The 25,217-nt window shown below is 38.7% G+C and overlaps 1 protein-coding gene and 1 long non-coding RNA gene across 2 annotated transcripts; both read right to left on the bottom strand.

The window, feature by feature from the left end:
• Positions 1 to 17,553: 17,553 nt before the first annotated feature.
• LOC107562309 (uncharacterized) lies at positions 17,554 to 18,285 on the bottom strand. Its single transcript, XR_001605971.1, has 4 exons — positions 18,209 to 18,285; positions 17,971 to 18,133; positions 17,814 to 17,886; positions 17,554 to 17,745 (listed from the first exon to the last, which is right to left on the bottom strand). It is a non-coding gene; the product is annotated as an uncharacterized lncRNA (long non-coding RNA).
• Positions 18,286 to 18,327: 42 nt separating this feature from the next.
• LOC107562306 (zona pellucida sperm-binding protein 4-like) lies at positions 18,328 to 21,271 on the bottom strand. The gene is made up of 4 exons (XM_016246939.1): positions 21,114 to 21,271; positions 20,493 to 20,852; positions 20,324 to 20,415; positions 18,328 to 18,389 (listed from the first exon to the last, which is right to left on the bottom strand). Exons 2-4 carry the CDS (start codon positions 20,829 to 20,831, stop codon positions 18,362 to 18,364), a joined length of 459 nt encoding a protein of 152 aa, XP_016102425.1. The 5' UTR covers positions 20,832 to 20,852; positions 21,114 to 21,271; the 3' UTR covers positions 18,328 to 18,361.
• Between the last annotated feature and the right edge of the window lie 3,946 nt (positions 21,272 to 25,217).

Raw genomic sequence — 25,217 nt, 5'->3', positions numbered from 1 at the left:
CTCATATATATTCACATATCTAGAAACGTGAAATAATGTTGTTAATGTTTACTAATAAATGTATTAAATATTACCTAATAATTAACATAAATTAAAATGTAAACTTCTAATTCATATGATCATGCACATCTTGAAAATCTACAAATGATTTTAACAGATGTTATACAATGATTAAAAGCTTTTGTTAATGCACAACACCTTTGCTGCTGTTGAGTTGGAATATGGGTAGGGTTAGGGTCAGGTTTGGTGGTATGGGTAGCTTTAAGGTTGGGTAAGGGGTCAACAAGTGTACAGGGGTTAATTCGATCTGTTTATATTGCATTATGTTAATAAATGCTAAAATAAGTATTTTCTTGAAAATTTTATTTTTTACCCCCTCCTGTTGATGTATGACTCAAGGAATATTCTGTTTAATGATTCACAATAGTAGTGTTGATGTGATAAAACATGTTTTGCACCCAAATTACAATGTGTGGTATGTCTTTACCAAGCATTTAGCTAAACTTAACTAACCACCCTTTACACAAATGTTGTTAAAGTAGATAAAAGTCCAGTCCCAATAAAGATACTGAAAAATTAGTAAATGTTGATAAACATTTACAAATGATGAATAGTCTCCACTTTATATTGGGTACTGCAAAAACATGAACAAATGATTAATAAATGATCTGTAAAGATTTTAAAATAGGGCAAATTCCGGTCATTTGGGACACTTTGTTGCCATCAAAATGAATGCTCATAAAGGTACTAGCAATTAGTAAATGTTTATAAATATTTACAATTGATGAATAGTTTCCTCTTTAGATTGGGTACTGCAAAAACATTAACAAATAATAAAAAAAAATGATTTAAGATGTGCAAATAATCTTTGTGCAAATAATGTGCAAAAGTCACAACAAACACAACAAACAAAGACCAAATATATGACCTTTATACAGACTGTGATTATGAGTTAATGAATAACTAACATGAATAGTTTGTGAAGTGCCTGTAAGCTATATATTTTCACAACATATATAAATGTAAAAATGAGCATTAGCTAATGTGAACTGAAGTTTAATGACATTTGTAAGCATTCAAAATTACACTAACTGCCACAAATTCAGCCTCTGTGGCTCCCTCCGATCACCACCAGAGGGAACCATCACTGGATTACTGAGTGATCCCTTCGGACTCCAATTACCATAACGCCTCATGCCAGAGACTAATCACCTGCACAGGTGTTTCCTATTGCCCGGTCTATTTAAACTGTGCCTTCCCTGCTCTCATTGCGAAGTCTTGTTTTGCCTTGCAGACATTTCTGAGCATTTTCCCTGTGTTGTATACCTGTTGATTACCTGGACTGTTTACCCGTTTACGATTGCTTGCTGCCTACCTATTCTGACCCTGCCTGCCTTGTTGATTCATGCCATTGATTGTCTGCCACCTGCCTCGACCCTTATTACGAACACTGTTTATGATTCTGCCCAGCCTTCGTTGTTTCTAACGCCAGTTAACGATGCAGAGGACTGAGCATGGAACTGCAGTCTGAATTAGTCTGTCGAGACGAGGGGAGATCCTTAAATCAATTTATCGAACTGGCCATTCGGATTGACAACCTCCTTCACTCTCATCGTCAGACTCGACTCTCTCCGGCTCCGGTCGGCGCGTCATTGCCAATTCATGACACAGAACCCATGCAGATCGGCTTTACTCATCTGAAAGGAGAGGAGAGAGAGAGACGCATTCGCCAGAATCTGTGCCTATACTGTGGACTATCTGGCCACATGAGAGCTTCCTGTCCCACTCGGCCACCTCGCAATCTTTCTCCGGTGAGTCTGAATTTCAGTACTTCCACTGCTTTAGAGATTCCAGTCATCTTAAAATTTAATGGGCAGATCACTGAGGCTATGGCTTTAATTGACTCAGGGGCTGCAGGAAATTTCATTGATGCTAGTTTTGCCAAAACTCATAATATTCCTCTTGTTCCCCATACGTCTCATTTGGCAGTGGCAGCGCTAGATGGCCGGCCGCTGGGCACTGGCCAAATCCAATTCACTACCACGGACCTTCAATTATGCACTGGAGCTCTTCACACCGAACTTATCCGCCTCTTCGTATTTCAATCTCCACGAACACCTATCATTCTGGGACTGCCTTGGCTAGAGCAGCACAACCCCTCTATCTCATGGTCCGAAGGACAGATTACACAGTGGTCAGAGTCCTGTCGTCAGAATTGTCTCAACGCTACCCCGATCAGGAGAGGGATTGCACACCTGTCTCTCAGCTTCCTGCAGAGTACCACGATCTCATGGAGGCCTTCAGAAAGATAAAGGCTTCTTAATTACCTCCTCATAGACTGAGTGACTGTGCCATCGAGCTCCAGCCTGGTTCACATCCTCCCAAGGGGAGGGTCTTCCTCTTATCTCAACCTGAAGCTGAGGCTATGAAGTCCTATATCGAGGAGGAACTTGCTAAGGGTTTTATCAGACCATCCACATCACCTGCCTCTGCGGGGGTTTTCTTTGTTAAGAAAAAGGATGGAGGCCTCCGTCCTTGCATTGATTACCGAGGGCTCAACGACATCACTATAAAGTTTCGCTACCCCTTGCCCCTAGTCCCTTCAGCTCTGGAGCAGCTCCGAAAGGCAAGATATTTCACCAAGCTGGATCTGCGCAGTGCTTACAACCTCATTCGCATCCGTGAGGGTGATGAATGGAAGACTGCGTTCTCTACCACAACTGGGCACTACGAGTATTTTGTTATGCCGTTCGGCCTTGCCAACAGTCCTTCAGTGTTCCAGGCCTTCATCAATGATGTGTTCAGAGGGATGTTAAATCGCTGGGTCATTGTTTACATTGATGACATCCTAATTTACTCAGAGTCGTACGAGGATCATGTCAAGCAGGTCCGGGCGGTCTTGCAACGTCTCATCAGCCACCAGCTATATGCCAAAGCCGAGAAATGTGAGTGTCATCAGGAGACAGTATCATTCCTCGGATACGTGATCAGCTCAGGAGGGGTGGCCTTCCTCGGATACGTGATCAGCTCAGGAGGGGGGGCCATGGACGACAAGAAGGTACGAGCCGTTGTCGACTGGCCTCTACCTGCCACCTTAAAAGAACTACAATGCTTTCTAGGATTTGCCAACTTCTATCGGAGATTCATTCGTAACCTAAGCACAGTGGCAGCTCCCATGACTTCTATGACTAGGAAGGGTAGTCAGCGCCTCAAACCGTCCAGGCTCTCAAAACACAAAGGCGGATGCCCTATCTCGACTCTATGAATCAGCCACAATGTCTCCCAGTCGGGAATCCATCATTCCATCATTCTCGCACCCGTTCAATGGGACATAATGACTGAGATCACAGATGCCCCGGGCACCGAACCACCTCCAGCCGAAACCCCACCTAATCTCACATACGTACCGCAAACTCTACGACAAAGAGTCATCCAGCTAGTTCACTCAACTCCCGGCTCCGGACACCCAGGTATAGCAGCTACTCTTCAGTTACTAAATAATCACTTCTGGTGGCCCATGCTGCAAGCAGAGACAATCGCCTTCATCCGAGACTGTGCAACCTGCAACATAACCAAATCCTCTCATCAACTGCCTGCTGGCCTCTTACAACCATTACCTATCCCACAACGCCCCTGGTCCCACATAGCCATCGACTTCATAACAGATCTGCCTGCCTCACAGGGTCACACTACCATTCTCACTGTTATCGATCGCTTTTCCAAGGCCTGCCGCCTGATTCCTCTACTAAAACTACCCACTGCTCTTGAGACAGCCGAGGTCCTATGCAATTACGTGTTCAGGTTTTACGGCCTTCCTGAGGACGTGGTTTCTGATCGGGGTCCTCAGTTCACCTCCCGAGTCTGGTCAGCCTTCTGCCGGCAGCTTAATATCAATGTCAGTCTCACCTCCGGGTCGAACGGTCAGGTGGAACGTCTCAATCAAGAACTCATTAGTTTCCTCCGATCATACTGCCATCGCAATCAGACTGACTGGAGCCGCTACTTACTATGGGCCGAGTATGCACAGAATTCTCTCCGCAAACCTGCGACAGGTATCACTCCATTCCAATGTGTCCTGGGTTTCCAACCCCCATGCCGTGTTCCGACCCTGCCTGCCTTGTTGATTCATGCCATTGATTGTCTGCCGCCTGCCTCGACCCTATTACGAACACGGTTTACGATTCTGCCCAGCCTTCGTTGTTTCTAATGCCAGTTAACGATTCATGCCTGTATGACCTGCTTTGTGATTTAACAAAGCTGCACATGGATCCTAACGCCACTGCCTCTCTGTTACACTAACAAATAAGCTTGTAAATATTGTATAATTTGTTAGAATCATTTGTAGATTTTTTTTAAAACTCATTTAAAGTTTAATGACATTTGTAAACATTAACTAATGATCCGTTAAGCAATTATATAATGTTTGTTAACGCTTTATTAATGAAGCTTTTAATCATTGTAAACCATCTGTCAAAAACATTTGAAGATTTAAAAAAACAATGCATGATCATATGAATTGACAGCCTGGTCTCATGTTTATATGTATTTAGGTATTAATACGTAACATTTACAAGCACAAAACGTACACTTTTGTACGTTTTTATTAATGCTAAAACGTACAATTTAGACGTATTTCAACATTTAAAAAGTACAAATCACTACGTATTTTTAGCTAAAAAACGTAAAAATATTTACGTATCTTTTATATCATCCAGATATTCGTATCAATGCATTTTTTATCATTTTATCAATAAGCGATTTAGATTTTTAGACCCCTTAACCCATTTTATAGCGAATATGCATTTTTATAATTTTATTAATACGCAATTTAGATTTTTAGACCCCTTAACCTACCCCCAAACCTTAACCTACCCATTTTATAGCGAATATAAAACGCAAGTGAGTGAAATACGCAGGAAAATAACAATTTTAGTAACAATATAGCATTAAAATATTTTTATTGTCGCTAATTCCACTATTACCTATAAACCTAAACCTTTCTGTACAGTATAAGAAAAACATGACAGACAGAAAAATGCAATTACAATCATTTATTTATTGGAAAAATGTCAAAAGCAGCAAACATTACATGACAAGTAAAGGTTAAACGATTGCAGAAATGGTATTTATTTTAAGGTTTAAAGTGAAGTCGTGTTTAACATTATGTAGGCATGTTCTTGGAAACGAGTTGGCAGCAGAAATCACAACAAAACAAATGTTATCATTTCATAAGTAAATGAGTAAACAACTTAATAATGCAATTGAAAACAAGGTAATTCATATGACAACTAAAAACTAATAAAATGAATGCCGCGATTTAAATATTCATAAGGATTCATTTTTAGGTGTCAATACGTCAGTTTTGTATGTTAAAATGCTGAAAATACGTCAGTATTGTACGTTTTATAGAACCACATTTTACGTAAAATACATACGAATTATCATGAGATCACGTTGGAATTGAAAGTTTAATGACATTTGTAAGCATTTTAATTTACATTAAATAATGATCTGTTAATCATTTGGTAATGTTGAATAAGATCATTAGTTAACATTAACAAGCACATTATCTCATATTTCTAGATATGTGAATATACTGTATATTAAGCAATGATTAGTTAAACATTATATAATGTTTGTTAATGATTTATTAATGGAAGTTATTATAAAGTGTTACCGACTTTTTTTTATGTCAAGATGCATTTTTTTGTCTCAACTTTATACCTGCATTTTTTCTTAAAATTAGCAATTATACAATTGTATCTTTTTTATCTCAAAATTGTGACTTTAGATCTCACAATTGTGATGTTTTATATCAAAATGACTTTATATTTCACAATTGAGACTTTTTTCATAACTGATTTCATATCACACAATGTGACTGCTACAAGTATTCTATGTTAAAATTTTCTTTTGCAATTGCAAAATTATATTATATTATATTTTTTATATCATATTAGCATAATGTCTTTATATCCTCACAATGTGACTTTATTTGTGTTATTTTAAACTTTCTTTCTTTTAATTTTTTTATTCATAGCTATTTTACATTTTGGCAAATTATACGAATTCTTACATGAATTCATAATCTCGTAGATCTGCCTTTATGTGTACTTTTCTTCTTTTTTTTTTCTTTCAAAAAATCTTTAAATAATTACCGTTTGTAATGGGTATGGTCAGGTTTGTTTAAACACATTATGCAAAATTTTATACAAATCTCCCCTAAAAATTTGTAGCAAAAATGCTGAAAAAAAAAAAAAAAAAAGAATTCACCTTGGTCTGCTCATAATATCTGCCACTTTTCTCACAGAATACAACTCATTTTTGCTCACTCCTTATATAAAAGCCTAATGGTCCAACAAAATTCCTGATTTGCCATAGTTACAAACTCTTGCCCAATTACACATGATTGGACAGTGAGCGCTGGGGTCTGTACAGAAACTGTAGAGTTGACAACAGATCCTGTTGTAGTACTTCTGTCAGTTCTGGATGATTCTAGATGCCAATAGCACCCCTTCCCAAATCCACCACACCCTCATTTCCTGTGGTAAGGGGCTGTGGGAAATCTTGTGCCGTCTGATAAGGGGGCCAGGATGGAAATCCAGACAGGCAAGTAATCAGTAGGTTGGATGTTGGTAATCAAGAACAATCACAAGTCAGCATCTTGTTTGTTTAGCATCAGGCTCCCATATACTGTCCCTAACCATGACGTAATGCTTAGAGAAAATTACAATAGATACTTTGACCAAAATTGGAGTCGTATTTGTACCATCTGAGTCTATGGTGATTTGAGTATCATAAATGTTTCTGGTTGACCATCTCCTTGTTTCAATCTTACATTCTTCATGTCATATAAACTGCATGCATATATGATAATGCATCTCTGCATATGTTGTTGCCAGTTGGACTGTATATGAATACATTCATCAGAATCCGTTTTAAAATAGCTCAGAGCACCTGAGATCATTTGTGAGTGTCTGACAGCAGGAGGGTCTGGATTTAGTGCTGGGTTTGTAAGAGTGCTGTGGTATGTGCAACAGGCGCGTTATTGATGGCGGAGAGAGGGATGGACTGTTCGATTATCCTGCCGTAAAACCTGTCGTTTGAAGCGGCAACATTTGAATTTGTAAGTCAGTGCAGGCTTTGCTGCTCACGGTCACTGGACTCGCTGCTCGGGATGGAGAAGCAAGCAGATCGCCAAAAAAAGGCTTGGATTTGGGTCTGTTTCTCGCAGTGGTATGGATTCGGAAGATTTGGATTACAGCGCACTTATAAATTGTTTCATTTCGTAATTATGTTGCGTTTTTGGTGTATTTTATAGTTCTATTGTTAGTCACAGCATGTCGGAGAAAATGCCTTTTGTGGCCCATGACAATCAAAGTAAACATTACATGACAAGTAAAGGTTAAACGATTGCAGAAATGGTATTTATTTTAAGGTTTAAAGTGAAGTCGTGTTTAACATTATGTAGGCATGTTCTTGGAAACGAGTTGGCAGCAGAAATCACAACAAAACAAATGTTATCATTTCATAAGTAAATGAGTAAACAACTTAATAATGCAATTGAAAACAAGGTAATTCATATGACAACTAAAAACTAATAAAATGAATGCCGCGATTTAAATATTCATAAGGATTCATTTTTAGGTGTCAATACGTCAGTTTTGTATGTTAAAATGCTGAAAATACGTCAGTATTGTACGTTTTATAGAACCACATTTTACGTAAAATACATACGAATTATCATGAGATCACGTTGGAATTGAAAGTTTAATGACATTTGTAAGCATTTTAATTTACATTAAATAATGATCTGTTAATCATTTGGTAATGTTGAATAAGATCATTAGTTAACATTAACAAGCACATTATCTCATATTTCTAGATATGTGAATATACTGTATATTAAGCAATGATTAGTTAAACATTATATAATGTTTGTTAATGATTTATTAATGGAAGTTATTATAAAGTGTTACCGACTTTTTTTTATGTCAAGATGCATTTTTTTTGTCTCAAAACTTTATACCTGCATTTTTTCTTAAAATTAGCAATTATACAATTGTATCTTTTTTATCTCAAAATTGTGACTTTAGATCTCACAATTGTGATGTTTTATATCAAAATGACTTTATATTTCACAATTGAGACTTTTTTCATAACTGATTTCATATCACACAATGTGACTGCTACAAGTATTCTATGTTAAAATTTTCTTTTGCAATTGCAAAATTATATTATATTATATTTTTTATATCATATTAGCATAATGTCTTTATATCCTCACAATGTGACTTTATTTGTGTTATTTTAAACTTTCTTTCTTTTAATTTTTTTATTCATAGCTATTTTACATTTTGGCAAATTATACGAATTCTTACATGAATTCATAATCTCGTAGATCTGCCTTTATGTGTACTTTTCTTCTTTTTTTTTTCTTTCAAAAAATCTTTAAATAATTACCGTTTGTAATGGGTATGGTCAGGTTTGTTTAAACACATTATGCAAAATTTTATACAAATCTCCCCTAAAAATTTGTAGCAAAAATGCTGAAAAAAAAAAAAAAAAAAGAATTCACCTTGGTCTGCTCATAATATCTGCCACTTTTCTCACAGAATACAACTCATTTTTGCTCACTCCTTATATAAAAGCCTAATGGTCCAACAAAATTCCTGATTTGCCATAGTTACAAACTCTTGCCCAATTACACATGATTGGACAGTGAGCGCTGGGGTCTGTACAGAAACTGTAGAGTTGACAACAGATCCTGTTGTAGTACTTCTGTCAGTTCTGGATGATTCTAGATGCCAATAGCACCCCTTCCCAAATCCACCACACCCTCATTTCCTGTGGTAAGGGGCTGTGGGAAATCTTGTGCCGTCTGATAAGGGGGCCAGGATGGAAATCCAGACAGGCAAGTAATCAGTAGGTTGGATGTTGGTAATCAAGAACAATCACAAGTCAGCATCTTGTTTGTTTAGCATCAGGCTCCCATATACTGTCCCTAACCATGACGTAATGCTTAGAGAAAATTACAATAGATACTTTGACCAAAATTGGAGTCGTATTTGTACCATCTGAGTCTATGGTGATTTGAGTATCATAAATGTTTCTGGTTGACCATCTCCTTGTTTCAATCTTACATTCTTCATGTCATATAAACTGCATGCATATATGATAATGCATCTCTGCATATGTTGTTGCCAGTTGGACTGTATATGAATACATTCATCAGAATCCGTTTTAAAATAGCTCAGAGCACCTGAGATCATTTGTGAGTGTCTGACAGCAGGAGGGTCTGGATTTAGTGCTGGGTTTGTAAGAGTGCTGTGGTATGTGCAACAGGCGCGTTATTGATGGCGGAGAGAGGGATGGACTGTGAGCGCAACTGCTTGACTCACACGCAATGCTTCAGCCGAAGAAATGAGGTCAAGCGTGTGTTGCAATGGGGATTTTTCTTCTTCTTCTTCAGATAAGCAAGGAGCATAACTTTGCACAGCGAATTTTGAAATAGAATATGAAATGAATAGAAATATGCCAATGCAAGGCCCAAAATCAATATAATTTTGATTTACAGTAATTTTTTAACCACGCACAATCACAATATTGAAAGTGGTTTTCATAATGCATTCTATTCAAAGTGAGAGAGACGAGAAGAACAGAAAAACTCATACTAATTACGTTTTCATAACTATTTCCTGGTTTATCTGCTGGGCTTCCTCCCTTCTGCAAAGATTGCAGGACTTTTGTTTGTGTGGAACAAACGGTACTAACATTTACACACTGGCTATTAATACATTAATTTTGTGATTATATACATTTATTTTTTTAAGCTGAAAGAACTTGGCACCAGATCAAACTCAAAGTACCAGCCATATTCAACTCTTTAAATCTGTGTTCTTCTGATAGTAAAGCATTAGATAGCATCTTTAAATTATTTTCTCTCAATTATGCAGATAACAAAAACAGAAGTTTGTCTCAGTCTACTGCCAACTTGAAATGCATGATAATCTTGAAGCTTTTAACAACTCTTTCAAAATATTCCATTTCTTTGTTTAAAACAATTGTACTGTATATAAATATTTTTCAGCAGAACATTCGCTACACTAAGTTTTGCAAGACAATTGCATTGAAACAGCGATTTGTAATGCCTCTTGAAAGAACGATCGGTTAACTTTAATGCACAATAGAGCTGAGTAGGGCTTCAGAGTAGTTCTAGAGTCTACAATGTTAGTTTCCTTAAACTGGACTTAATTGAAGTGGCCTCATCCACCCTTTCCTCCAGAGCTTTAATCAATCAGGATGCCTTTAAAAAACCAAAAGGATTGGCTCCAACCTGCCAGACAGAAAAAAAACAAAAGGAAAACAGGATGTGTGTACAGGAGGTCAACGATTAGTGATGCATTGTTGTAAATAAATGATAGAGAAGAATAGAAATAGGTTTAAATAATTTATATTTATTTAATTTGTTTTGGAATTTGCATTGCTTAAACTGTGAAAATGAAGTCAAATAAAGGAGAAAACAGCCAGTAATCAATTAAATAAAAGGAAATTACAAAATAATAATACATTAAAACGCACAGAGTAGAATTACACATTAAAAATCAAATATAAAAAGCAAATATAACCAAAAATATGAATGTTACAGTATCTACACAAGATAAATCATAACACTAAAAATTTAAATGAATCATATATGAATAAATGTAGAACAATGTAAATCTTCCAAATTAAAAAAAATCACATCTCAGCTATAAAATAGAAAAATTGAGGTTTAAAGTGTACTGTCACTGAAAGCGATTTTTAAAATTATTCTTATTACTGAATTTGTCAGCGTTGTCTTATACTTATACTGGTCAGAAACAGCAGGCAGTAATTGTTAGTACTGAGGCGTATCAGTGTAGACATGAACACTGCAAACTACATGTGTGTGACCAGCATGTGACCTTTCTCTGTGAAGTTTATGGATGGCTCCTTGTGCAACTCCATAATGGCAAACAGATCCTGGGGGATGGAGAAAAGGAATGCCGATGCACATTATTAACTTGTGAAACCTGGAAAATGTCTGTGTCAAATTACAGTTAGATTCAGAGAGGCAGATGTAAAGACCCTGGAGCATCATAATTTCTGAGGCACATATCAAGCGCATATCAGAGAAGCCTAGAAAGTCATTTAATAGTGGATGTGAGCGTAGAAAAAAAAAGACTCAAGAGTCTGTATACCATAAAGAAGCTCAGAAGGTCCTGGGTCAATACACTTTTTATCCACAATATTTATCAAGTTCTTTGATTCATGTAAGAAGATGCACTAAACAAAGGTTTGGAATAATTAAGGTTTTTAATGTTTTTGAAAATAAAAAAAAGCCTCTTCTGATCATGCTGTTGATCCGATGATGCTTTAATTTGATATATATATATATATATATATATATATATATATATATATATATATATAACAGTAAAGACAATAATATTGTGAAATATTAGTACAATTTAAAATGATACGTATCTATTCAGCATCATTACTCCAGTCTTCAGTGTCACATGATCCTTCAGAAATCATTCTAATATGCTGATTTGGTGCTCAGGTATTATCAGTTATTATTGCTGCTCTACTATTAATTATGGTTTGTTATTAATTCTGAAATGTGCTGCTTAAAACCATGTATATGTTTTTAAGTATATAGTATATGTGTGCATCTTTTAAAGTCCTTCTAATGTGAGACAGCTGTGAACTGATGATGAGATCAAATGAGTGACAGGTAATGCAATAGATGATGAGTCCGGCAAAGGATTATGGGGAATGTAGTCCAGGGTGAATGACAAAAGTCAGGGATGGAGTGCCCACTGGTGGAGCTCATGGGCACTCCAGTTGGTGATCGTGACAGATGTATACATCTCAATTTCATAAAATTGACCCTTATGACTGGTTTTGTGGTCTAGGGTCACATATGAAAGCTGATTGATTAATATATATATTTTCTAAATCTGTAAGCCAGCTGATTATGACTGATTAACTATATTCATCTTTTGACTACATGAAATCTTTTGAATTCATCAAGAGACTTCACTGCAGGCATGTCGTGCCCCCAAAAGTTCTCATCTGAAGAATAACTGCCAGAATGTTTTTGTTTGTGATAAGAAGCCCTGAATGGCAGAGCAAGTGTTATCAAACAGAGGCCAAGCACTTGTGCACATCTCTTCACCCTCCCTCTCGCCGTTTCAGCCGCTATCTTTCCGACTGTGCAGAAACACTCCAGGCTTCTGTGGGTGATTCAGTAATGAGTCTCAACACATTTTATCCAGTTCAACCTCTTGAGTTATTATCTATACCGCCTGTTGCATGATAATGGATCTTGTTTCCACTGTGTACAAATGTTTACTGTACTCTCTTTGTTTTCAATTAAAATATGAATACACCTTAAATAAATTAACTAAATGATATGCTGATTAATTAATCAAATACATTTTTTGTGACTAAAAAGCAAATCATTAAAAAGCATGAGCAAGATATGCATTATATTTTATATGTACTCATATGTGTAAATGCGTATATATACATTATATTGTATTACATCATTATACAGATTTGAGACCTTTAGCAGATATTTGCCTCATTAGGGCTGGAGATCAGAGTGTTCTTTAAACATTAAGATAATCTATATCTTCAGCCTGATAAGTAGCATATGTTTGATGTCAAGGGTCTTAAAGGAGGTTAGTTTTCCTGACTGCTGAGGAAACATAATGAGAGTGTTTGGAGCTGAAAACTCAACCAGAGCACTCCATGTAAATAACAGGAATACAATATGAATAGCAAGACAAGTGGCAGCAGATATATGAGAAGTTATAAAGCATTTTAGTTGTGTCTGTAGTGTATACATGCAGTCTTTCTAAAAAAACATTTTATTGCTTTATAAATTAATAAATACAAATTTTATTTTTTAATATATCTACTTCTTCACAAAAACATTTGTACGTTTGAATTAGTAAATTATGCTGTAATTTGTCTTGAATAGTGTGTTTATGTGGTTTATGAGAACACAAATTTGTATAATGACATGGGTATGACAGAGGTATTACAATGTGAAGGTGGTTTTTGAGGTCACTTTATGTGTCCCTGTAATTCAAAATGCTTATAAATCATACAGAATTAGTTTTTTTTAATTTAAAAATGCAGACAGTGATAGGTTTAGGTGTACGTTTGGTGTAAGGCAATATAATATATAATGTTTGTACAGTATAAAAACCATTACACCTATGGAAAGTCCCCGTAGACCATAAAAAAACAATGTGTGTGTGACATTAAAAACTACCTGCCTAATATAGTGTAGGCAAGTTGCTTGGTGAGGCCTTCATGGATGGGATTTGTTGGTCCAGCATATCCCATAGATACTCAATCAGATGGAGATCTGGGGGAGTTGGAGGCCAGGGCAATACTTTAAACTCTTTGTATTCCTGAACAATCTACAACAAGTCTGCAAAAATCTTTAGGTAGGTGGTTTTCATCCACATGAATACCTGGACCCAAGGTTTCACAGAAGAATGCCGACCAGACCTCCGTTGGCCTGTCTTCTTCTCACAGTGCATCTGCTGCCATCTCTTTCTAAGGTAAACAACACAAGCATCTACCATCCACCTGATCTAAAAGAAAACATGATTCATCAGAGCAGGCAACCTTCTTCCATCGCTTCATGGTTTAAATCTGACGCTCACGTCTCCATTGCACTCCCAGTGGTGGACAGGGTTCAAGTCATCTTTATTTACATGCATTTTACAGTGTTAAACAGGGAAAATGTGTGCTGATACTGCAAGAATACAATAGAAAATAGTCAGAAGTCAGTTCATTGTTGATTCAGTGATGTCATCCTAATCATTTAGTGCTCTTTCAATAGTGTCTGTGCAATAAAGTCAACAACATTCCACATAATATTTCAATATTTCAACAGAAATTAAGTGTCATCAACTAAGCAAGCCAAAGGCAACAATGGCAAGGAACCAAATGTCCATCGGTGACAAAAATTGAGAAAAAAAACCTTGGGAGAAACCGGGCTCAGTTGACGGGGCAGTTCTCCTCTGGCTAGACGAAACCAGCATGGTGTGGTTTAATTCCAGGCTGCAGCGCAAGTCAGATTGTGCAGAGGACTCCTCTGGTTCTCATGGTCTTGTGCCGATGGCCGACGAGGTCTTTGCAGGGGATCTGTCTCTAGGGTTCATCTAGCTGACATGGTCTCTGCTGACATTTAGGGCTGTAGAGGTCATCTCTAGGTGCTGATCCACCATGTGGTCTGGATACGGACTGGATCTAGGTGGCTACGTTGACCTTGGAATTAGAATAAAACAGACCAATGTTAGTCTGGGCAATCTGACAATCTGCAGCTACGCATCTCCATATGCAGAAAAATGTGATGCACTGTATGTTCTGATACATTACTATCATTGCCAGAATTAAGTTCTTCAGCCGTTTGAGCTACAGCTCTTCTGTGTGATTGCACCAAATGGACTAGCCTTCGCTCCCCACATGCATCAGTGAGCCTTGGGAGCTCATGATCCTGATGACAGTTCAAAGGTTGTCCTTCCTAGCAGCACTTTTCTAGATACTAACAACTGCATACCGGGAACAGCATACAAGACTTGCTGTTTGCTCTGACCCAGTCATGTAGACATCATTATTTGGCCCTGGTCAAAGTCACTTAGATGTTTTCTCTTGCACATTTTTCCTGCTTCCAACAAATGAAACTGAATAACTCTTGATTTCTGCTGTCAAATATGCCCCACTCCTTGACAGGCACCATTGTAATGATATAATCAATGTTGATCTCTTCACCTGTCAGTGGTTTTAATACACTTTCCCTCCAGTGAGCTGTTAACCACTGTGACCGGATCATTTAATCAATGAACTGAAGAAGTGGATCAGATTCATAAACGAAACAATAGTTTTGTGAACCGGCTCAATCAATTAAGTGGAAAGATCTGACTGACAAGAATCATTTGTTCAGATGTAAACAATGACAGTTGGCGTGAACTAATCATTTATAAACATACTGTCAAACTGTCAAACACTGGGAAACAAAAATCCTTGTGTACCCTCCTACCTATATCACAGAAAACTAAATAAAGCATACTTGACTTAACTGAGGCTGGCTGAATCTTACATATTGCAAATATATAAGCCTATGTTGTATATCTGTTTCCTGGCAGCAGTGTGTTATGTTGTTCTTGGACAGATAGCGCTCACGCACAGTTCATTCTTCTCTTCCAAACTTGGACACAGAGCTGCGCACATTATATAATGCCATCTAGTGGAGACTGGCCATTGTTGAAACATCTCGAGATATGTGAACATAAGTTAACCAGTGTGATCACTTTTGGTGCTGTGAACTCTCTTGAACCATTCTGAACAATCACACTAGTTCAATTTGTTCATGTCCCACATGGTATATAAACATTTCCACCACATTTCAAATGATGTATTGTGTTTAATCGGATTCTGTAAAAAAAAAAAAAAAACCTGTGAGGGTACAATTCATCAAACATTAAGGTCCTCAGACTCTTCAGCATCAGGGTGGAGCTAACCAATGAAAGGTCTGATTTTGACAGCAGCTTCTAAGTGTTTAAAAAAAAAATATATATATATATATTTTTTTTAAATGTAAACATGAGTTTAAACACCAGCTATAGTCTGACTGGTGTGAATGTGATATATGCAATTTTTTCAGAATGGAAATTGAAATTCTGAGGAAATAATGCATGTCTACAATCTCTGCCAAGAACGTCAAGGTCTGGCTGGTTTGCATGTTCCAGTTTGACCCTGCTTGTCGATGCCATAACTACACCATTATAGGGACAAAATGAGGGTTTCCTATTGAATGCCATTCAAAAGTAGCCAAACATTCTGACAAAATATTTTTGCAAGAAATATTAATTTAATTAGATACTATATTTATATCACATATAGAAAACTTATTTTTAAATGACATTTTACTGCAACTACTGATTTCTACCATCCTAGTCTAGTGCATAAACTCTACTTTTGCTTTTCAGAAAGCACATTATCACGTTTTGTTCAGTTGGTACTTTGCTAACAAGCTACACTTTATAAACAAATCTTTATTTATTTAAAAGAAAACTAAATATTCAATACAGGATTAATTTATTTTGGTGGCAGACACATTCTGTAAGGAACCAGTTTGGCCACAGTCTTACACTGTATTTTCCAGGTTTCACATTCAATAATGTCAACATTCTTTCCATTGAGTAGAATATGTTTGCTATTATAACATTTCATAAAGAATCATCTATCATCTTCATGCAGAAAGGTCATGCGCTGGCCTCACATACTGTATGTAAAGTTTGCACTGTTCATATCTACACAGTTCAGGTCACTGTTCTACAGTAACTATTTGTGATGGCAGAGGGGAAAAAATCCACAGGAGTGGTACACTGTATTTCAAATAATTCTTATTGATTGCACTTTTTAGAGATTGACAGTCCGTCACTATAAACAGTCATTATATGGAAGAAGCTGTATCACATTTGTTTTAAAAAAAAAAAGAAAGAAAGAAAGGAATGTGCACTTTCATTTTGTGCAGAATCAATTTGAAAGTGATGAAAGTTGAATTACAAATGAATCAATGCATTGTTTTCTATTATTACAGTAAAAAGGAAATAGAATAAAAGGTCCTAATATTTCTTGTGCAGCACAACTGCCAACTATAATTATTCTAAATAGTATTCAGTTAGCATACCGGGGGGCCTGCATAAAAAAAACAACATGCTGAGATGATTGTTTAAACATTGCTCAACCTGTAACAGACCTCCAACTTGCCTGTTCACAATAGAGTTTCTCTGAAGAGTTTCACTCATTTCAGATTTTTTATTTATCAGAATGATCTGAAATTCATCCAAAAACATGGGGAGTCAAATCAATGATTTTCACCGTTTATTTTACATCATCTGTTTTGATATAAATGGTCCAGAAAAACTATACGCATACATTAAACTGCTTTTAACAGTCACATATATAATTCCCATAACTGCATTCTTATTTTGTTATGTGGTATGTGTTCTGAAATAGATTATAAACTTCCACTCAGTCGATTGGGCTAAAACGCTTTATTGCACTTGAGACGCCATTTTTTGGACAATCCCAGCATCTACATTAAGTAATTGCAATGGGAGAGATGTCGGTTACATACATCTATTTGTGGAAAATCTACAAGGCAGGTGTTATTCAACACAGAATGTCCACAGGTTCACATCATCATCATCTGCATCAGATATACACTCTTAAAAATAAAGGTGCTTCAAAAGGTTCTTCACAGCGATGCCATAGAAGAACCATTTTTGGTTCCACAAAGAACCATTCAGTCAAAGGTTCTTTAAAGAACCATCTCTTTCTTACCTTTTTATAATCTGAAGAACCTTCTTTCACCACAAAGAACCTTTTGTGAAACAGAAAGGTTCTTCAGATGTTAAAGGTTCTTTATGGAACCATTTAGACAAAAAGGTTCTTCTATGGCATCGTGAAGCACCTTTAGTTTTAAGAGTGTATGACATAATTCGAGTTCCATGTTGCACCAAGTGGTGTACAAAACCAGAAGTCTCCTTGTGTTGATGCCTTCAGAATTACTCAAGTACATTTCCTGAGATAATTTGGAAATCTTAAACGTACAGGTTCATATCAACAGAATGGGGCCTATAGACACATGCTGCAGGGCTTCCTCTGAAAAGCCTGAACTTCTGCAAACTGTGGAATAGTAAGACCGGTCACAGATGAGAAACTGTACTTTCACCCGACTGAATTTAAATAGTTACCTCTATTCGAACTGCTCCCATCCGGATTCTGAGCTTCTGGACACTCTTTGTAGCAACGTCCATCAGCAGTGTCCTTGACATGACATCAAATACATGAAAATACAGTACACAATACAGTTTTATAAAGAATTTGTATTCTGGAAACCTTTCAACTTACCCTTCTGGCCAAGGTGGCATCATTACTTTCAGAACTCTCATCATCCTCTTTGAAAGCAAATGTTTTAACTTCAAATCTTTTGAAGTGATCTGGGATGTCCACTCTGTCATCTGCGATTACAGGATGGAAGATGGTCTGTTCAGGGTCTTTAGGATTGGCACATCTGGTTAGAGATGAAGAATTAGAACATGCATCAAGTAGAAATGGTCCACACATGCATACAATGTTTCAAACATACCCATCAACAATCAAATCCCATCTAGGTTTGTATTCTATGTCCTTGGATAGTGTTGCCCAACAGTTTTCCAGGACTACTGCTACCCTGGAGTGATCCATACCTACCTCAAAATATAGAGGCTGTTTCAGAGACTTTAAAACAGGGTAGTCGCCATCATAACAGAAGAGCTGGTAAACCATATCTGCAATGCATGGTATAAAATCTCAAATTATACCATGCATTGCTCAGACTAACAGGCATTTGTCTTAAGTGAGTATCTAGTTACTTTTCACAAAAAGTTGCTGCAACCCTGGCTTATCAATGTAATTTAAAGTCATCATGAAATTATAATGGATCCAATTTACTTTATTGGGCATTCCCGGACTTGCAAATGATTAATGATTGCATGTTATTCCCAAAACCAAAACATTAGCCATTAGCAAAGTAGTTTGCATACCCTTGCATACCCTTAGAAAGCCTCAGGCTAACAGTGAGTTCACCCTTCCCAACATCTGCACAACATCTCTTTAAAGTGCGAAACAGCATGAAAGATCATGCTTTGGGTGGCGTTTGCGATATAAACGCAGGATACCGTGAACCTGTTTGAGATGAGCAGACTTAATTTGCATTTGAGTCATTGTTGTACTTCACCATACAACTGCTTAATGTTTACAACTTGAATTATTGTGGTAACAATATAAAAGGTATTACTATAAAAGTCATTACTAAGCTTACACTGATACATCAATAAAGGAAACTGAAGTGAATTTAACTCTTTAAATGGACAAACATTTGCCAAACACCTGTTATGCTCATTAAATGTTAAGTGAATTTTCGAATTCTTCGTTAATAATGAAATACTTTCATTAATAATGAAATTACTTTCTGTGAATTACTGTTAATGCAGACCTAAGAGGCCATTTTTACAAGGACTGGGCATCAGACCTTTTGTTGTGCACATTTATTAAATTAAACAATTTTTCATTTTTTAGTAGTTGATTTATTCGGTTTAGCAAAGGGTTAAAAACGGAGAGTTAAAGGGTTAGTTCACCCAAAAATGAAAATTAGCCCAAAATTACTCACACTCACGTCATCCTAGGTGTATATGACTTTCTCCTTTCAGACGAATCCAGCCGGAGTTATATAAAAAAATTGTCTTTGATCTTTCAAGCTGTTTAATGCCACTCAGCGGGTGTTGCATGCATCAGTCCAAAATAAATTAAATAAAAAGTGGCCATCCATAAAAAATTTTTTTTAAAAAAGTATCTCACACAGAACCGGGGAGTGAACGAAGTCCTCCTGTAGCGATTCGATGCGTTTTAGTAAGAAAAATATCCATATTCAAAATGTAATAATCACTTTAATGTAGCTTGCGCCAACAGTTGTACACAGAAACCAGTTCCGGGCGGATGACGTATGAGTTCAGTGTTGCGCATGCACTGCTCAGAAGTGACGAACGCGGAAGCGCAGGGGAGAGATCAAAACAAAACAACGGTCACTTATTAGAAGTACAAAATGAGGATTTGTAAAGAAGAATGTCGGAGGATTTCGATATAAGCCAAGAGGAGACTGGTTTTCCTTTGCTAAAGTAAGGAAACTTTGCTTCCTTTGCTCCCGTTAACAAACGTTGGTTTTCACAAGATTGCATGTGCAACACTGAACTCATAAGTCATCAGCCATATTCAGCTGCTTCCGTGAACAACTGTTGGCGCAGCTACATTAAAGTGATTATTACGTTTTGAATATGGATACTTCTCTTACAAAAATGCATCGATTCGCTACAGGAGGCCTTTGTTCACCACCCGCAGCCGTGCGAGACATTTTATTTTTTGGATGGGCGCTTTTTATTTAGCTTCTTTTGGACTGATGCATGCAACACCTGCTGAGTGGCATTAAACAGCTTGAAAGATCAAAGACAATTTTTTATATAACTCCGACTGGATTCATCTGAAAGAAGAAAGTCATATACACCTAGAATGACTTGAGGGTGAGTAATTTATGCGCTAATTTTCATTTTTGGGTGAATTAACCCTTTAAAGGTTTAAACACTACATGCTTGTTTCAATGGACAAAGCTTTGTGAGGCATGCATTGTTTAAAGAAGAAACAAACAAAACAAAACCCTAACCTGGCTAACCTGTATTCCTGATCAGGGAGTACTGTCTCTGGCAAAGGTACATCGCTCTTCCAGGTGACTTCATTCTCGTATATCATGGTGTCCTCAACAAACTGAACAAGCTAAAGAGTTAATGAATGACCTTAATACATAAAAGTTGTGTGAATATTTGATGCAAGCACCTTTGTACCTTTCGCGTGGTTCCACAAGTGGTGACACCAAAGTGAAAATAAGCGTAGTAGTCTTGACTGTAGGAGGGTTTGCAGGACGGGCCTCTTAGAGAGAGTTCACCGGGAAGAAGATGTGGGACCGATTCCAGTTTGGGAAGCACCACAGTTATTGTTCCATTAGAAAAACACTCTGGCACAACAACATAGAAACTCACAATCGTAAAATAGCAACAAGACATCATCACGACGTAAAATACAAACCAACCTGACAATATTACAAAAAAGGGGCAGGCAAGGGAGAACTCTCTGAAGCTCCAGTTATTCAAAGAATCGTACATTTCCACATCAATTCTTCCCATGATTCCAACCAACTGAACAGACTTGAAAAAATAAAAGGTATAAAAACAGTCAGGGGAATTAAGAAGGTGGTAGCCAATGGTCCATAGAGATTATAAGAAAACTTCTACTTTTGTGTTTCACAGAAAAAAAGCAGCATGTGTCTTTGAAACAACTCAAATTATTCAACTACGTTTTTGGGTCAACTATCCCTTTGTATATGTGTGGCATCACTTATGACTGGTAAACTGTGCTGTCGTAAGCATTACTAATCACTAGTGTAACCCAGGAAATCTGAAGAATACCTCAAAAGCCACAACTGGTGCTAGGAATGGCACAATGATTTCGAAATGGGTTTCATTTGAATGATGCTCATACTGCTGTAAAATCTTATTATTCAGCTCCAAATGTCCCAGATGGATCTTTATTTGGAAACTCCCATATTTGACAAATGTTGAAGCTGTCCTCATTGCAACGTCCCTCTACATGTGGAAGGACTGCAGAAAAAGGACACAGAAGGTAAATATCAGCACATCCCAGTTATGCACAATTCTGCTCCTATAGAGATCTGTCTTGATCTGCATAGTTTACTGTAGTCCCCCAATGACAATGGTTAACAAAAAAATTACCATCAGACAATGCTGATTGGCTGATGAAACCATAATAAGGCACTATTACCACAATGTTGTTTTTATATACTACCTGGATCACATAAGCTAGTCAAAACTTGACCCCTTGGCACAAAGGGAGATCTGCAGGAGCAGGACCTTGCTCCACTCTTTTTCTTAAAAGGTCTTTTTCAGTCTAAAGGTCTTACCAATGTCAGCTAGGATTTTCCAGAGTTGCAAGTTAGGTATAACTGTGGGCTGTTAAAAAGGAACAACAGAAGATTCTGTGTCAAAGAAAATCATGAAATTATTTATGGAGAATGTGAAAATGTAGAAGACCCACTTACTATTCCTGAACCCCCCACCCCCCCAAAAAAATGTAAGTGGCACTTGCACATGCAATGCTAGGGTAGTTGCCAGGATAATGCTATATGGTTGGCAAAGTGTTGGGAGTCTTTTTAGTGCATTGTTATATACTTGCTAGGGAGGTTTTTAGTGGTTGCTAGGCCAAAATAGGATCTCATCCCCATTCCCTATTGTGGGAACTTCCCTTCAGTCTATAGCTGCTTTTGTAATTGCATAGCATCTGAGTAGATACTTTACAAGGAACTTACTTTGTTACCATTCAAAAATACTATATTACATATATATTATTAGTATATTATACATATACTACTATATTACATCTACCGTGTGACCTAGTTGCTATGCTTCACTGCCATTCAAGACTTCACTCCCATGGCCTCATGGGATAGTAAATCAATGGATGCACACTCAAAAATATTGGCAGTTGTAGTAAACCAGCCGGGTATTTCTGACATACCATTTCATGAATACCAATGAAAAATAGATATACTACCTGTGTTGGGGTAGTTACAAGTAACAAGTTATGTAATCAGATTACTTTAAATAACTAGTAAAGTCACATTACTTTTTATTTTTAAAAAAATAAACTTTTTCAAATAAGTAACGGCAGTTACTTTTCCCCCTCTGTTGACTAACAGCTCTCCTGTACTTATGTTCAGAGAAATCAGGAGTAAGTACAGAGGCAGTGTGCACGCTGTGTGAACATGATGGTTACTGCAGTTGTAAACTGAATGTGAACATACATTGACTCATCTCACTTGCACAAAAATTATTACAAACAGTGAAAAGCAAACTCAGAATATTACAAAAACCCACAATAATTAAAGTAAACAAAAATCCTTTATGTATTTAATCCCATTTTATTAACCATTGCTGCTGACCATCAATGATGTAATTTAACCATACTACACAATTTTAGTATGAAAGGGCTTTTACATTTGCCAAAAATATAACTTTTTTATATTAAAAATGAACAAGCAAGCCCAAGCCAGATGAGGAAAAAGTAACGCCAAAGTAATGTAATGCATTACTTCTCATAAAAAGTAACTAAGTGATGCAATTATTTACTTTTTTTAGGGAGTAACGCAATATTTGTTAATCAGTACTTTTAAAAGTAACTTTCCCCAACACTGTATACTATATTGTTTGTAAGTACACATTTTTAGATTCAACTAATGAGATTTCTTTTTTTTTCCCAGGCAAAGATCTTCCAGTGCGATTGCTTGCAATAGTAACGTCTAGGTTACTTGTGTAACCCTCGTTCCCTGAAGGAGGGAACGGAGACGTTACGTCAGTCGTGACTGACGAATTGGGATCTCGCCCAAGAGCCCAATCACCTTCGAGTGTTAACTAAACAAGCCAATGACAGTTGGCGTGCGTGTTTCGCCATGCGCATCCTGCCCTGTAGCGCGGGTATAAAAGGAGAGCGCGTGGAAACGCAAATCAGTTTTTCGCTGAGGAGCCGAGACTACGTGCCCCGGCCGTACAGCAGTGGTACAGCATCTGTGGCGATGGAACGTAACGTCTCCGTTCCCTCCTTCAGGGAACGAGGGTTACACAAGTAACCTAGACGTTCCCTTTCAGTCAGTCACGTTCTACGTTGGGATCCATATGGAAAACGCCACTATTGCTGACCCCCTCCAGTGCCCTGCGGAAGCCGGCATGTCCCCCCACACCAGCTGGGGGGGAAGATAGGACAGCGGCTAGGCAGAGGTGTCCGCCACTGCTGTTCCATACAGTGGTACATAGGATAACACTGGGAAAGCGTACCCAGTTGGGACGCCATGGAAGCCACATCCCGCACATAGGAGGTATCATGTGGAAATACACATATGGACTGGCCCCCAGGCAGTACTACATATGAGAGCATCAATTCGGGGAACCAAGTCTGACTGGGCCAGTATGGCGCTACCAAGAGGACCTGCTCCTCATCCTCCCTGACCTTGCACAGAAGGCTGTGTCTGTGCGAGAAGGCTCACTGGGGGAAACGCATATTTGCGTAGGCCCCGAGGCCAGCTGCACGCCAGTGCGTCCGTGCCGAGGGGTCCCTCGGCCAGAGAGTAAAACAACTGGCAATGGGACGTGTCCGGGGAGGCAAACAGGTCTACCTGAGCATCCCCAAAGTGTCTCCAAATCAGCTGGACTGTCTCGGGGTGGAGTCGCCATTCTCCCGGAAGAGCGGGCTGACGTGAGAGCTCGTCGGCTGCACGATTGAGCTCGCCTGGGATGTGAACGGCGCGAAGCGACCTCAGATGCTTCTGACTCCAGAGGAGGAGATGGCGGGCGAGTTACGACATGCGACAGGAGAGTAGACCGCCCTGGTGGTTGATGTACGCAACGGTCGCAGTGTTGTTCATACGGACCAGTACATGCTTGTCGTGCAGCACCGATTTGAAGCGGGGCAGAGCTAGCCATAATGCTTGCAACTCGAGGCAGTTGATATGCCACTGCAGCCGGGGCCCCGGCCGGAGCCTCGCAGCTGCATTCCCAATGCACATGGCACCCCAGCCCCTGGCAGAGGCATCTGTTGACACAACAACATGCCTGGATACTTGCCCAAGGGACACCCCTGTCCGAAGAAAGGTAAGATCTGCGCACGGGCTGAAGGTCCGACGGCAGCACGGGTTGACAGAAACCCGGTAAGTGCCGTGCCATGCCCATCTCGGGACCCGGTCGTGAAGCCAACGCTGAAGCGGTCTCATATGAAGCAACCCGAGCGGCGTGACAGCAGCTGCGGATGCCATATGCCCCAGGAGCCTCTGAAACTATTTCAGTGGAACCGCCGTCTTGCACTGGAAGGACCCCAGGCAGTTCAGCATCGACTGTGCACGTTCTACTGAGAGACGTGCCGAGAGGTTGACCGAGTCCGGCTCCATGCCGAGAAAAGAGATCCTCTGCACCGGGGAGAGTTTGCTCTTTCCTCAGTCGACCCTGAGGTCGATCGCTGCGAACCAACCGAAAGTACGGATGCATTGAAAGATGCGTTTCTGTGTCAACATCCTGAACGGGAGCTTGTGAAGGGCCCGGTTCAGTACGCGCAGTTCCAGGATTGGTCGTAACCCACTGCCTTTCTTGGGTACGATGAAGTATGGGCTGTAAAAACCTGACCTCATCTCGGCTGGAGGGACCGGCTGTATCGCGTCCTTCGCCAGCGGGACCGCAATCTCTGCACGCAAGACAGGAGCATCCCTGTCCAGCACAGAGGAGAACCGATTGCTCCTGCCGGGCGAATTGAATCGCATAGCCGAGTCTGACGGTTCACATGAGCCAGCGAGACGGCCTGGGGCATGTTTACCAGGCCCCCAGCGACCGAGTAGGCGGGACTAGGGAAACCACCGACGTACCCGCAGTGGGGCAGTGCAGGGGAACACAGGGACCCAACCCGGGAGGCTGTGCGTCCCAGGGTAGGGTCTGAGTGCGCGGCGCGCCACTTAC

The sequence above is a fragment of the Sinocyclocheilus grahami genome, unplaced genomic scaffold (genome assembly GCF_001515645.1).
Source record: "Sinocyclocheilus grahami isolate Dianchi unplaced genomic scaffold, SAMN03320097.WGS_v1.1 scaffold817.1, whole genome shotgun sequence".
In the NCBI taxonomy this organism is placed as follows: domain Eukaryota; kingdom Metazoa; phylum Chordata; class Actinopteri; order Cypriniformes; family Cyprinidae; genus Sinocyclocheilus; species Sinocyclocheilus grahami.
The sequence above is the reverse complement of the archived record's forward strand: the minus strand, read 5'-3'. Positions and strand labels throughout refer to the sequence as shown.